The sequence below is a fragment of the Bombina bombina genome, chromosome 4 (assembly GCF_027579735.1).
Source record: "Bombina bombina isolate aBomBom1 chromosome 4, aBomBom1.pri, whole genome shotgun sequence".
NCBI lineage: Eukaryota > Metazoa > Chordata > Amphibia > Anura > Bombinatoridae > Bombina > Bombina bombina.
In genome coordinates this window covers 1,141,595,220-1,141,607,814 of record NC_069502.1, presented here as the reverse complement: position 1 = coordinate 1,141,607,814, position 12,595 = coordinate 1,141,595,220, and the positions used below count along the sequence as shown (strand labels likewise).

The following is a 12,595-nucleotide window of genomic DNA, read 5'->3' as shown; positions in this document are numbered from 1 at the left end:
GATCCAAAGGCCTCTTATAACTCACTCAAGAGTAAGAGCTGTATCTAGTATACTAGAAACAGCTTACATATACACCTGCAAGGTGTCAAGAGCTGCAACAGGTTTCAAACTGCAAACCTTCCATATGCTAGACAGCTATCCTGTACAAGCTGTTGGATCAAGCAAAAAAGGACAAAAAAATTAAGGCCAAACCGCTCAATAGCAGTAAGGGGCATTAACCCCTCCCACCCTCCACCACATGGGGGAGGAAACTCTAAGTTCTGATGAAATCAGATGTCAGATAGAGTGACACAGCGGAAAAACCCTCTGACCGGTCATCTATGATTGAAGGCTTCCCTTCCCACCTCACGGACCCACAGGTCCTCTCGAATGCTTTGTTGAACATGAAAACAATGATAACCTGAGCACTCTGCACTTCTACCGAACCAGCAGAGCAAAACAGCGCCACGTGTCTAAACAGCCGCTAAACTGAACAAACCCGACAGGACCAGCCTGCACCTAGGGTCCCAACCAGCAAGCTGCGTAAATTCTCCCTCATAGGGGAAAAAAACATAAAACAGACATTTTTAACAGAGGACTAACATGTCCAACAACTTCCGAAGAAGTAATAAAAGAGTAACAATCCCAGAAGGTTCCCAAAGGAAACAAAAACAAATAAAAGACATCCCATCGGATATAAATAAAATATAAGGCAACCCGGAAGTTAATGCCCAAAAATACACAGGCCTACCAGCAGGACCAGCCAATCGGAGCCCTATCACACAAAACTGGGAAAGATCTCAAACAAATGACAATCAGAAGATTACGTCATCCCCACATGTCTAATGAGGTTCACCATTCGAATTATCAGACTGAAAGTCCCCGTATCTGGTAACGATAGGGTAATTCAATAACTAAAAAACATGTCTGAGCAACACGCGAAGGCGTGCAATCCTGTAACTGAAGGCACAACACTCAGGGACAGATACCCCCGTGGGGAACTGTAGAAGCCCTCCCCAAGGCGGAAGGCCCGGGGCAATAGGGCACGAGTAAATTCTCAAAGAAACGTCTGGACTCTGCAGACGAACGATCGCCAACATTATGTGGAAGCGAAAACGTGCTGCAACCTACGGGGGAAACACGCCACTCCACATGGAGGAACCACAAACTGGGTTACCCGCATGTGCAGAAGTATGATTTGGTAGGGAGCTCGCCTCTCGGAGGACAGGACCCCCCGAGGAGGATGGCTCAGCAGTCCCTTGATGCCCTGAGTCCGAGGAACCAGGCGCTCTGAAATGGCATACGGAACAAAACTGGTCGACAGGCGTCAACGAGGCCACTCCGGATTCATCACCCGACACAGAATCTGAAATCAAAATAGTCTCAATATCAGAATCTTCTGTAACTGAATCTGAAATTAACACAGTCTCAGCATCAGAATCTTCCATAACTGGATAGAGGATATTTAAATATGGACTAAAGTAGTGAAAACTAAAACGGCACCTGACACCCCAATGGCTGGGGCACTCACCACCTCCTATGACAAGACCCCTGCGGACTAGAAATTTTCTTTCGCCATGCGGTCGGGAATGCGGAAATGGAACAGAACGTAGCCACGCCCGAACACAAGGTGAACCGTATAGTCCAAACAAGCGCACCCAGCCAAAAGGCTGCGTCACTTCCAAAGGCCTCAATGTTCCAACCACAAGCCCAGTAAACATCGCACATAAGCAGATTGAATCACATAACAAACATGATTATAACCCCCCCTGTTCAATAACCCCCCATTCCAAGATACTAAAAGAGACTCACTGAGACCCTTATGTATAGTTAGACCCGCAAGGTGATAGCCTCTCGGGAAACATTCACATTACAGTACATTGCAAATAAAGTAAAATGAAACTATCTTACCGGAATCTACGCCGTGGAACAGGAACGCGGCCCTTCAAGTGTGACGGATAGTAGCATCGCCTCCGCCATGGACTTGAGAGCAGAAAGCAGGCAGCGAAGCAAAGTTCGACAATGCCAATTGCTTGAGGAGCTGTTAATATGTGTCAGGATGGTTTTGCAGAAAGAAACTCCCTGCATCTCCGGACTCTAACTTTCATCCAAGGCCTCACTGAGAGACTGACAGGACTACTTAAAACTCCTGTCCCATGCCGAAGAGTACTACCCTCCATAAGAGACAAAAACAAAAATTAAAAAATCTGACACTTCTCTGCCATCCACCTGGGACAAAAGGCAAAGAATGACTGAGGGATGAGGGGAGTGGGAGGAGTATTTAAGCCTTTGGCTGGGTTGTCTTTGCCTCCTCCTGGTGGCCAGGTTCTTATTTCCCAAAAGTAATGAATGCAGCTGTGGACTCTTTACATTTAAAAAGAAAATGTTGATTGAAGAAAACTTCTCATCAGACACCTAAAACTTCACCTCATCCTTGCACTACAGGCAAAGAAAATGACTGGGGGATTGTGGGTAGGGGAGTGATATTTAACAGCTTTGCTGTGGTGCTCTTTGCCTCCTCCTGCTGGCCAGGAGTGATATTCCCAACAGTAATTGATGATGATCCGTGGACTCACTGTGTCAATAGGAAGAAATATATCGATATACACACCCAAATTGTTTTTAAAGCAACTAATCTGTGAAAAGACAACTTAAAAACAATGAAAAGTGCGCAAAAAACAGCAAACCACAAATTAAATTAAATTAGCAATCTTTACTTGTTACTTGACAATACATATTAGTTAAAACCACCGGTGGTTACAGTATCAAACCAAACATAAAAAATATAATATACGTAGAAATGGTAAAGGCCTTGCCGTCGCACAAAAAATGTCCTTGGATAAAAAAAAAAGTATATTATATTTTTAATGTTTGGTTTGATACTGTAACCACCGGTGGTTTTAACTAAAATGTATCTTCATTTTTATCGTCAAGTGAAAAGTAAAGATTGCGAATTTATTTAATTTGTGGCTTGGGGTTTTTTATGTAGTAAGTTAATACTCACCTGCTGTCTTTCCCATTCTGTATAGCAGCAGTAGTGCGATCACATACATATGTGTTCCTTCTGGTCATCGCAGTGCCAGGAAATAGATTATTCTAAAAGGAATAAAAATGATACAATTTGAGAAGAATTGAAACCATTTTATATCAGAATACCATGACAAATATGCTGGTGTTGCTTGAATGACTACCTCTATGAAGGCAGAATGAAAAGTGCATTCAAACTGACAGCCTTGTATCACATGTTAAAAACTTAAGAGATACAAGATTAGTTCACTGATCTGGAATTTTATCTCTCTATCTCAATTCTCTTAGCTCATTAAACGTTTCAAGACTAGAAAGATGAGTAATAGTTCTCATTAAAAATAATGGGACTGCCTGAAACATTTTAAAGATAATACATTAATGTATTTTTTATATGGAAAGGGTATATCAGCAATTAGGCTCTGCATTGTGGAAAAAAGTTTTAGAAGTGTCGTTTTGTAAACAAAATTTGCAGTTTTACTATTTCAGAACACACCAGAGATAAAACCCTTGGAAAGAGTCAATGATGTCTATCATATTTCCTAAGCTGATTCCACACAGATCTAAACATTCATGGTCAAGAATATAGCAAGGTCATGCAAACTTCTCAAAAATTAAAGGGACAGCATACACCAATTTTCATATAACTGCATTAAAGGGACAGTATACTGTAAAATTGTTTTCCCTTTATGTGTTTACAATTGCTTTTTTTACCAACTGCAGAGTATACAATGTATGAAAATTAGCTTTTTAAGGATAATATGTGTATATTAAAGCTCTGATTTTGTGTTTGAGAAGCCACAACCTAATAAAATGGGTTGAGCTTGTAGGTATAATCAGATCTCATTACTTTATCACATTGTGTACATATACCTGCTTCTTTATATTATATCTGTCCATAAATCAATCACCAATACTTGAAGAGAACAATAGAACATTAACATTGTATTACCTTATCTCTGCTATATCCCACTGGGAGTGTAATTTCTTCTGCTGGCTGTGTTTACAAAGCTTATCTATAGCTTGGACCTGCGGCCACAAACTTTCAGCATAGGTGGAGATACCACATGCTAAATCAACTATTTAAAATGCCAATATAAGGGTAAAGGAGCTACTTGTAAACAATTTAATACACTCCAGCAGGTAAAGTGGATCATTGGAAACAAATTAAAGGGGAGAAAAATTTTGAGTAAACTATCCCTTTAAATAGACACTACTATAAAAAAGAATATGCACGGATACTGATCTAAAAATCCAGTATAAACCTTTTAAATAATTACTTAGAAGCTAACAGTTTAGCGCTGTTGATGAGGTTAGGCTGGGACACCGAGTGAAAGGGGCTGGAAAACCAGAAGGGCTGACACCCCCCCCTCCCCCTGCATATGAAAAGACAGATAACATAAACAGGAGCCTGCAGGAGTCTGTAAACGCGTGTATACATCTGACACTGTGGGGCGCGGTTAGGAGTCTGAAAATCAGCACAATGTTATTAAAAAAATAAGCAAAACTAAACATTGTTGCAAAAAAACTCCCAGATGGGCTATATAAATGGATCATCTACAAAACATTTATGCAAGGAAAAATCTAGTGTATAATGTCCCTTTAAGTGAATGAATTCATGTAAATTAAACAACATTGCAATATACATAATCTATTTTGCTTGATTTTGCTGTAAATGTTTCTCCCCTTGCAAACAAGTTAAACACAAAGGTAAAGTTACACTTAAAAGCCACAGAGAATAGCTGGTCCCGGGCAGTGCACAAACAGTGAGCCAATCAAAGGTGGCAGTTGCAATCTTTTGTTATGTTCAACAGGTTTTTGTGTTTAATCCCTTTGTGATGGTTAAATACACAGAGTTCAATTGTAAGTAGTGCAAATATTATACACTCTAACAAAACTAGAGCGCTGCAATATCAGCACAAAATTGCAAAAGCTCTACAAACAAAATAAGTGCTTGCTAGAGGGGGCTTTATCAGTTAGGAATCAAAAACAACCGCTCAGTATGATAGCGGTTCTTTGTATGCGCCGGACCAGTGTGTGCATTCTCTTAATCGCTCCGACCGCCGCATACAAGAACCGCTTTGATACTGAGCGGTTGTCTTGTCAGACTTGCATTTTAGCCAATCAATGCTGACTCCTAGGTAACTGCACAGGCGTGAGCACAATGTTATCTATATGGCACACATAAACTTAATCCCTCTAGCTGTGAAAAACTGTCAAATGCATTGAAATAAGAGGCGGCCTTCAAGGGCTTAAAAATTAGTATGAGTCTACCTGGTTTTAGCTTTCAACTAAGAATACCAAGAGAATAAAGCAAATTTGATGATAACAGTAAATTGCAAAGTTGTTTAAAATTGCTTGTCTTATCTGAATCATGAAAGTTTAATTTTGACTTGACTGTCCCTTTAAAGAGCCTTCAATCACATAAAAATGAATAAAAATCCTGGGACAGTGAATTAATGGAGATGATTGGCCTTGTAATAGATGCCACCCAAGCATGCACATAGGACACATTTATCACAGTGCATTACTGTACTTACACTAGGGCCAGTTGTAGACTTTTTCCTCTCTGGTCCAGCCAGGGGACTAGCAGCCATCTCTCCTTTGGAGCCAACTGTTGTACTGCTGAGTTTGCGGGACCCATTTTTGTCCCAGTCCTCTTTCTGTTCACTTTCAACACTGTTGGCCTGACCCCGTTTTGTATAAGAAACGGCAGGGGGAATGGATGGTCCAGCTGTCAATCACAAACAAGTCATTAGTTCTTTGTCACAAATAAAAAAGCATAGTACTCTGGCAGAGGTAGAAGCATAGTTGTGGCTAAAGTGATACATTAAGAGACACTATACTGTCATTTATTATGCTTTAGTGTGTTTACAATCTATTTTGCACAAATGGTTTATAAATATCCCATTTACCTTTATTATGTTATTTAAAATAGCTGTTTGTGCCTATTAAAACCACCATATATATTAATACTTTAGTATTCTCTATAGAAAAGTTATGTATATAAGAGACAGCAAGCAGCAATCAAGTTCCATATTCTCTTTTGAATTCCTTGAATGGGCTGATTTTATAAAGTTTTCAAGTCCAGATGTGGTTCTCCATCCCAGCAATCACAGGGACAGCCCTCATGGAATTCTATAAAAAAAAAAAAAAGAGTCTGTCCCTGTAAGTGTCGAGATGTCTCCCATAGAAATAACGAGAGCTCTCTGCTACGTAAATGTTTGCAATGGAGACAAAGTACAGAGGGAGACCCTGGCATATGTTTAAACTTTAATATTACGCCTAATACAAACCAAATTATGATGTTTTTAGTGCACTGTTATTCGCTGTTATTTTCATATGCATAGGTTTTCCTTTCAGAGCAATTAGTGTTTGAGTATTTTGTCACAACCTCGCCCCCTTTTAAGTTGCGAGAAAAAACTGAGAGATCTGTAGGGCGGAAATGTTTACAGAATTACGCTGAGATTTGAGAGACAATTTCATAGATATACGTATATGTAACGCCCATGTTCAGACCATTTTACAAAAAAAAACAAAAAAAAAACATAATTTATGCTTACTGATAAATTTATTTCTCTTGTAGTGTATCCAGTCCACGGATCATCCATTACTTATGGGATATATTCTCCTTCCCAACAGGAAGTTGCAAGAGTCCACCCACAGCAAAGCTGCTATATAGCTCCTCCCCTAACTGCCATTACCAGTCATTCGACCGAAAACATGCAGAGAAAGGAAAACCATAGGGTGCAGTGGTGACTGTAGTTTAATGGAAAAATTACCTGCCTTAAAGTGACAGGGCGGGCCGTGGACTGGATACACTACAAGAGAAATAAATTTATCAGGTAAGCATAAATTATGTTTTCTCTTGTTAAGTGTATCCAGTCCATGGATCATCCATTACTTATGGGATACCAATACCAAAGCTAAAGTACACGGATGATGGGAGGGACAAGGCAGGTACTTAAACGGAAGTTACCACTGCCTGTAAAAAACCCTTTCTCCCAAAAATAGCCTCCGAAGAAGCAAGGTATCAAATTTGTTAAATTTGAAAAAGTATGAAACGCAGACCAAGACTCCGTCTTGTAATCTGTTCAACAGAAGCCACATTTAAAAAAGGCCCAAGTGAAAACCACAGCTCTAGTAGAATGAGCTGTAATCCCTTCAGGAGGCTGCTGTCCAGCAGTCTCATAAGCTAAATGAATTATGCTTTTTAACCAAAAAGACAGAGAGGTTGCTGAAGTCCTTTGACCTCTCCTCTGTCCAGAATAGACAACAAACAAGGTGAATGTTTGATGAAAATCTGTAGTAGCTTGTAAGTAAAACTTTAAAACACGAACCACGTCCAAATTGTGTAATAGACGTTCCTTCTTTGAAGAAGGATTAGGATACAAGAATGGAACAACAATCTCTTGAGTGATATTCTTGTTAGATACCACCTTAGGTAAAAACCCAGGTTGGTACACAGGACTACCTTATCCGTACGGAGAACCAGATAAGGAGAATCACATTGCAACGCAGATAACTCGGAGACTCTATGAGCCGAGGAAATAGCTACCAAAAAGGAACTTTCCAAGATAGAAGTTTGATATCTATGGAATGAAAAGGTTCAAATGGAACTCCTTGAAGAACCTTAAGAACCAGCTTTAAGCTCCATGGTGGAGCAACATTTTTAACCACAGGCTTGGTTCTAACCAAAGCCTGACCAAATGCCTGAACGTCTAGAATACCTGCCAGACGCTTGTGCAAAAGAATAGACAGAGTAGAAATCTGTCCTTTTAAAGAACTAGCTGACAACCCTTTTCTCAAAATCATCTTGGAGAAAAGATAATATCCTGGGAATCCAGACTTTACTCCATGAGTAACCCTTGGATTCATAACAATAAGATATTTACACCATATCTTATGTTAAATTTTCCTAGAGACAGGCTTTTATGCCTGTATTAAGGTATCAATTACTGACTCGGAGAAGCCATGCTTTGATAACATCAAGCGTTCTGTCTCCAGGCAGTCCATCTCAGATTAGTTATATTTAGATGGTTGAAAAGACCCTGAGGTAGAGGGTCCTGTCTCAGAAGCAGAGACCGTGGTGGAAAGGATGACATGTCCACCAGATCTGCATACCAGGTCCTGCGTGGCCACGCAGGCGCTGTCAAAAGCACCAAAGCACTCTCCTGCTTTATCTTGTGCAAACCCCTCCGGAGGGAATTCCCACTCCCCCGGATGAAAAGTCTGACGACTTAGAAAATCTGCCTCCCAGTTCTCTGAGTCTCTGTCCAGTGAATTATTTTAAGACTTCTAACATTGCTAGGGAACTTCTGTTCCCCCTTGATGGTTGATGTAAGCCACAGTCGTGATATTGTCCGACTGAAATATGATGTACCTCAGAGTTGCTAACTGAGGCCAAGTCTGAATAGCATGGAATATCGCTCCCAGTTCCAGAATATTCATTAGAAGGAGGGTCTCCTCCTGAGTCCACTATCCCTGAGCCTTCAGGGAGTTCCAGACTGTATCCCAACCTAAAAGGCTGGCATCTGTTGTAACAATTGTCCCATCTGACCTGCGGAAGGTCATACCCTTGGACAGATGGACCCGAGATAGTCACCAGAGAAGAGAATCTCTGGTTTCTTGGTCCGGATTTAACAGGAGAACAAATCTGTGTAATCCCCGTTCCTCTGGCTGAGCATGCATAGTTGCAGTGGTCTGAAATGTAGGCGTGCAAACGGTACTATGTCCCTTGCCGCTACCATTAAGCCGATTACATTCATGTACTGAGCCACCAAAGGGCGCGGATGGAATGAAGAACACGGCAGAAATTTAGAAACTTTGACAACCTGGACTCCGTCAGGTAAATTTTAATTTCTACAAAATCTATCAGAATCCCTAGGAGGGAAACCCTTGATATTGGGGATAGAGAACTCTTTCCTTGTTCACTTTCCACCCATGCGATCTCAGAAATGCCAATACTACGTCCGTATGAGACTTGGCAACTTGGATGTTTGACGCCTGTATCAGGATGTCGTCTAAATAAGGGGCCACTTCTATGCCCCGCGGCCTAAGGACCGCCAAAGTGACCCCAGAACCTCCATAAAGATTCTAGGGGCTGTAGTTAACCCAAAGGAAAGAGCTACAAACTGGTAATGCCTGTCTAGAAAGGCAAACCTGAAAAACCGATGGTGATCTTTATGCATCGTAATGTGAGGATAAGCATCCTTCAAATCCATTGTAGTCCTCTATTGACTCTCCTGGATCATAGTTAAGATGGTACTAATAGTTTCCATCTTAAATGATAGAATTCTAAAGAATTTGTTTAAGATCTTTTAGATCCAAAATAGGTCTGAAGGTTTCCTTTCCTTGGGAACCACAAACCGATTTGAGGAAAACTGTGTCCCTGTTCCTCTATTGGAACTGAATGGGTCACGTACACAATGCAAGAATGTCTCTTTCTTTATCTGGTTTGCAGATAAATGTGAAAGGCAAAAACTCCCCTTTTTTGGGGGGGAAAGCTTTGAAATCCAGAAGATATCTCTGGGGTATAATTTCCAATGCCCAGGGATCCTGGGCATCTCTTGCCCACGCCTGGGCGAAGAATGAAGTCTGCCCCCTATAGGATCCGTTACCAGATAGGGGTCCGTTCCTCATGCTGTTTTAGAGGCCGCAGCAGGCTCCTTGACCTGCTTATCTTTGTTCCAGGTCCGGTTGTCTCCAGACCGCCTTGGACTGAGCAAAAGTTCCCTCTTATTTTGCCTTAGAGGAAGTTGATGCCACACCTGCCTTGAATTTTCGAAAGGCACGAAAATTAGGCCTTTTTTGTCCCTTGATTTGGACCTGTCCTGAGGAAGGGCATGATCTTTTCCTCCAGTGATATAAGTAATAATCTCCTTCAAACTAGGCCTGAATAGGGTCTGCCCCTTGAAGGGAAGTTAAGTAGCTTATTTATTAAAGTCACGACAGCTGACCATGATATAAGCCATAGCGCTCTGCCAGTATAGTAAAAAACAGAATTCTTAGCCGTTAGTCTAGTCAAAGGAACAAAGGCATCAGAAAACAAAGGAATTGGCTAGCTTAAGTGCTCTAAGCTTGTCAAATATATTCATCCAATGGAGCCTGTAAAGCCTCATCAAGAGACTCAAACCAGAACGCCGCAGCAGCAGTGACAGGAGCAATGCGTGCAAGGGGCTGCAGGATAAAACCTTGTTGAATAAACATTTTTTATCCATTGGATCTAAAAAACAGAATTTATGTTTACCTGATAAATTACTTTCTCCAACGGTGTGTCCGGTCCACGGCGTCATCCTTACTTGTGGGATATTCTCTTCCCCAACAGGAAATGGCAAAGAGCCCAGCAAAGCTGGTCACATGATCCCTCCTAGGCTCCGCCTACCCCAGTCATTCGACCGACGTTAAGGAGGAATATTTGCATAGAAGAAACCATATGTTACCGTGGTGACTGTAGTCAAAGAAAATAAATTATCAGACCTGATTAAAAAAACCAGGGCGGGCCGTGGACCGGACACACCGTTGGAGAAAGTAATTTATCAGGTAAACATAAATTCTGTTTTCTCCAACATAGGTGTGTCCGGTCCACGGCGTCATCCTTACTTGTGGGAACCAATACCAAAGCTTTAGGACACGGATGAAGGGAGGGAACAAATCAGGTCACCTAAATGGAAGGCACCACGGCTTGCAAAACCTTTCTCCCAAAAATAGCCTCAGAAGAAGCAAAAGTATCAAATTTGTAAAATTTAGAAAAAGTGTGCAGTGAAGACCAAGTCGCTGCCTTACATATCTGATCAACAGAAGCCTCGTTCTTGAAGGCCCATGTGGAAGCCACAGCCCTAGTGGAGTGAGCTGTGATTCTTTCAGGAGGCTGCCGTCCGGCAGTCTCATAAGCCAATCGGATAATGCTTTTAATCCAGAAGGAGAGAGAGGTAGAAGTTGCTTTTTGACCTCTCCGTTTACCAGAATAAACAACAAACAAAGACAAAGTTTGTCTGAAATCCTTAGTAGCTGCTAAGTAAAATTTGAGAGCACGAACTACATCCAAGTTGTGCAACAAACGTTCCTTCTTTGAAACTGGATTAGGACACAAAGAAGGCACAACTATCTCCTGGTTAATGTTTTTGTTAGAAACAACTTTTGGAAGAAAACCAGGTTTAGTACGCAAAACCACCTTATCTGCATGGAACTCCAGATAAGGAGAAGAACACTGCAGAGCAGATAATTCTGAAACTCTTCTAGCAGAAGAAATTGCAACCAAAAACAAAACTTTCCAAGATAATAACTTAATATCAACGGAATGTAAGGGTTCAAACGGAACCCCCTGAAGAACTGAAAGAACTAGGTTGAGACTCCAAGGAGGAGTCAAAATTTTGTAAACAGGCTTGATTCTAACCAGAGCCTGAACAAAGGCTAGAACATCTGGCACAGCTGCCAGCTTTTTGTGAAGTAACACAGACAAGGCAGAAATCTGTCCCATCAAGGAACTTGCAGATAATCCTTTTTCCAATCCTTCTCGAAGGAAGGATAGACTCTTAGGAATCTTAACCTTGTCCCAAGGGAATCCTGCAGATTCACACCAACAGATATACCAAATTATGTGGTAATTTTTCTGGTTACAGGCTTTCAGGCCTGAACAAGAGTATTAATAACAGAATCTGAGAACCCTCGCTTTGATAAGATCAAGCGTTCAATCTCCAAGCAGTCAGCTGGAGTGGGTCGAACGGACCTAGAACAAGAAGGTCTCGTCTCAAAGGTAGCTTCCATGGTGGAGCCGATGACATATTCACCAGATCTGCATACCAAGTCCTGCGTGGCCACGCAGGAGCTATCAAAATCACCGACGCCCTCTCCTGATTGATCCTGGCTACCAGCCTGGGGATGAGAGGAAACGGCGGGAACACATAAGCTAGTTTGAAGGTCCAAGGTGCTACTAGTGCATCCACTAGAGCCGCCTTGGGATCCCTGGATCTGTACCCGTAGTAAGGAACTCTGAATTTCTGACGAGAGGCCATCAGATCCATGTCTGGAATGCCCCACGGTTGAGTGACTTGGGCAAAGATTTCCGGATGGAGTTCCCACTCCCCCGGATGCAATGTCTGACGACTCAGAAAATCCGCTTCCCAATTTTCCACTCCTGGGATGTGGATAGCAGACAGGTGGCAGGAGTGAGACTCCGCCCATAGAATGATTTTGGTCACTTCTTCCATCGCTAGGGAACTCCTTGTTCCCCCCTGATGGTTGATGTATGAACTTGGCCCTCGCTAGCTGAGGCCAAGCTTTGAGAGCATTGAATATCGCTCTCTTCCAGAATATTTATCGGTAGAAGAGATTCTACCCGAGACCAAAGACCCTGAGCTTTCAGGGATCCCCAGACCGCGCCCCAGCCCATCAGACTGGCGTCGGTCGTGACAATGACCCACTCTGGTCTGCGGAAGGTCATCCCTTGTGACAGGTTGTCCAGGGACAGCCACCAACGGAATGAGTCTCTGGTCCTCTGATTTACTTGTATCTTCGGAGACAAGTCTGAATAGTCCCCATTCCACTGACTGAGCATGAACAGTTGTAATGGTCTTAGATGAATGCGCACAAA

At 42.0% G+C, this 12,595-nt stretch overlaps 1 protein-coding gene across 1 annotated transcript in view; it reads right to left on the bottom strand.

Moving 5' to 3' along the window:
- MARK1 (microtubule affinity regulating kinase 1) overlaps positions 1–12,595 on the bottom strand; it is a 554,415-nt gene that overhangs the window by 69,283 nt on the left and 472,537 nt on the right. Inside the window, exons 13-14 of the mRNA XM_053712515.1 lie at positions 5,544–5,737; positions 2,984–3,075 (exon numbers count right to left, since the gene is read on the bottom strand). Of these exons, the coding sequence (XP_053568490.1) occupies positions 2,984–3,075; positions 5,544–5,737 (286 nt within the window). The remainder of the gene's footprint in view (positions 1–2,983; positions 3,076–5,543; positions 5,738–12,595) is intronic.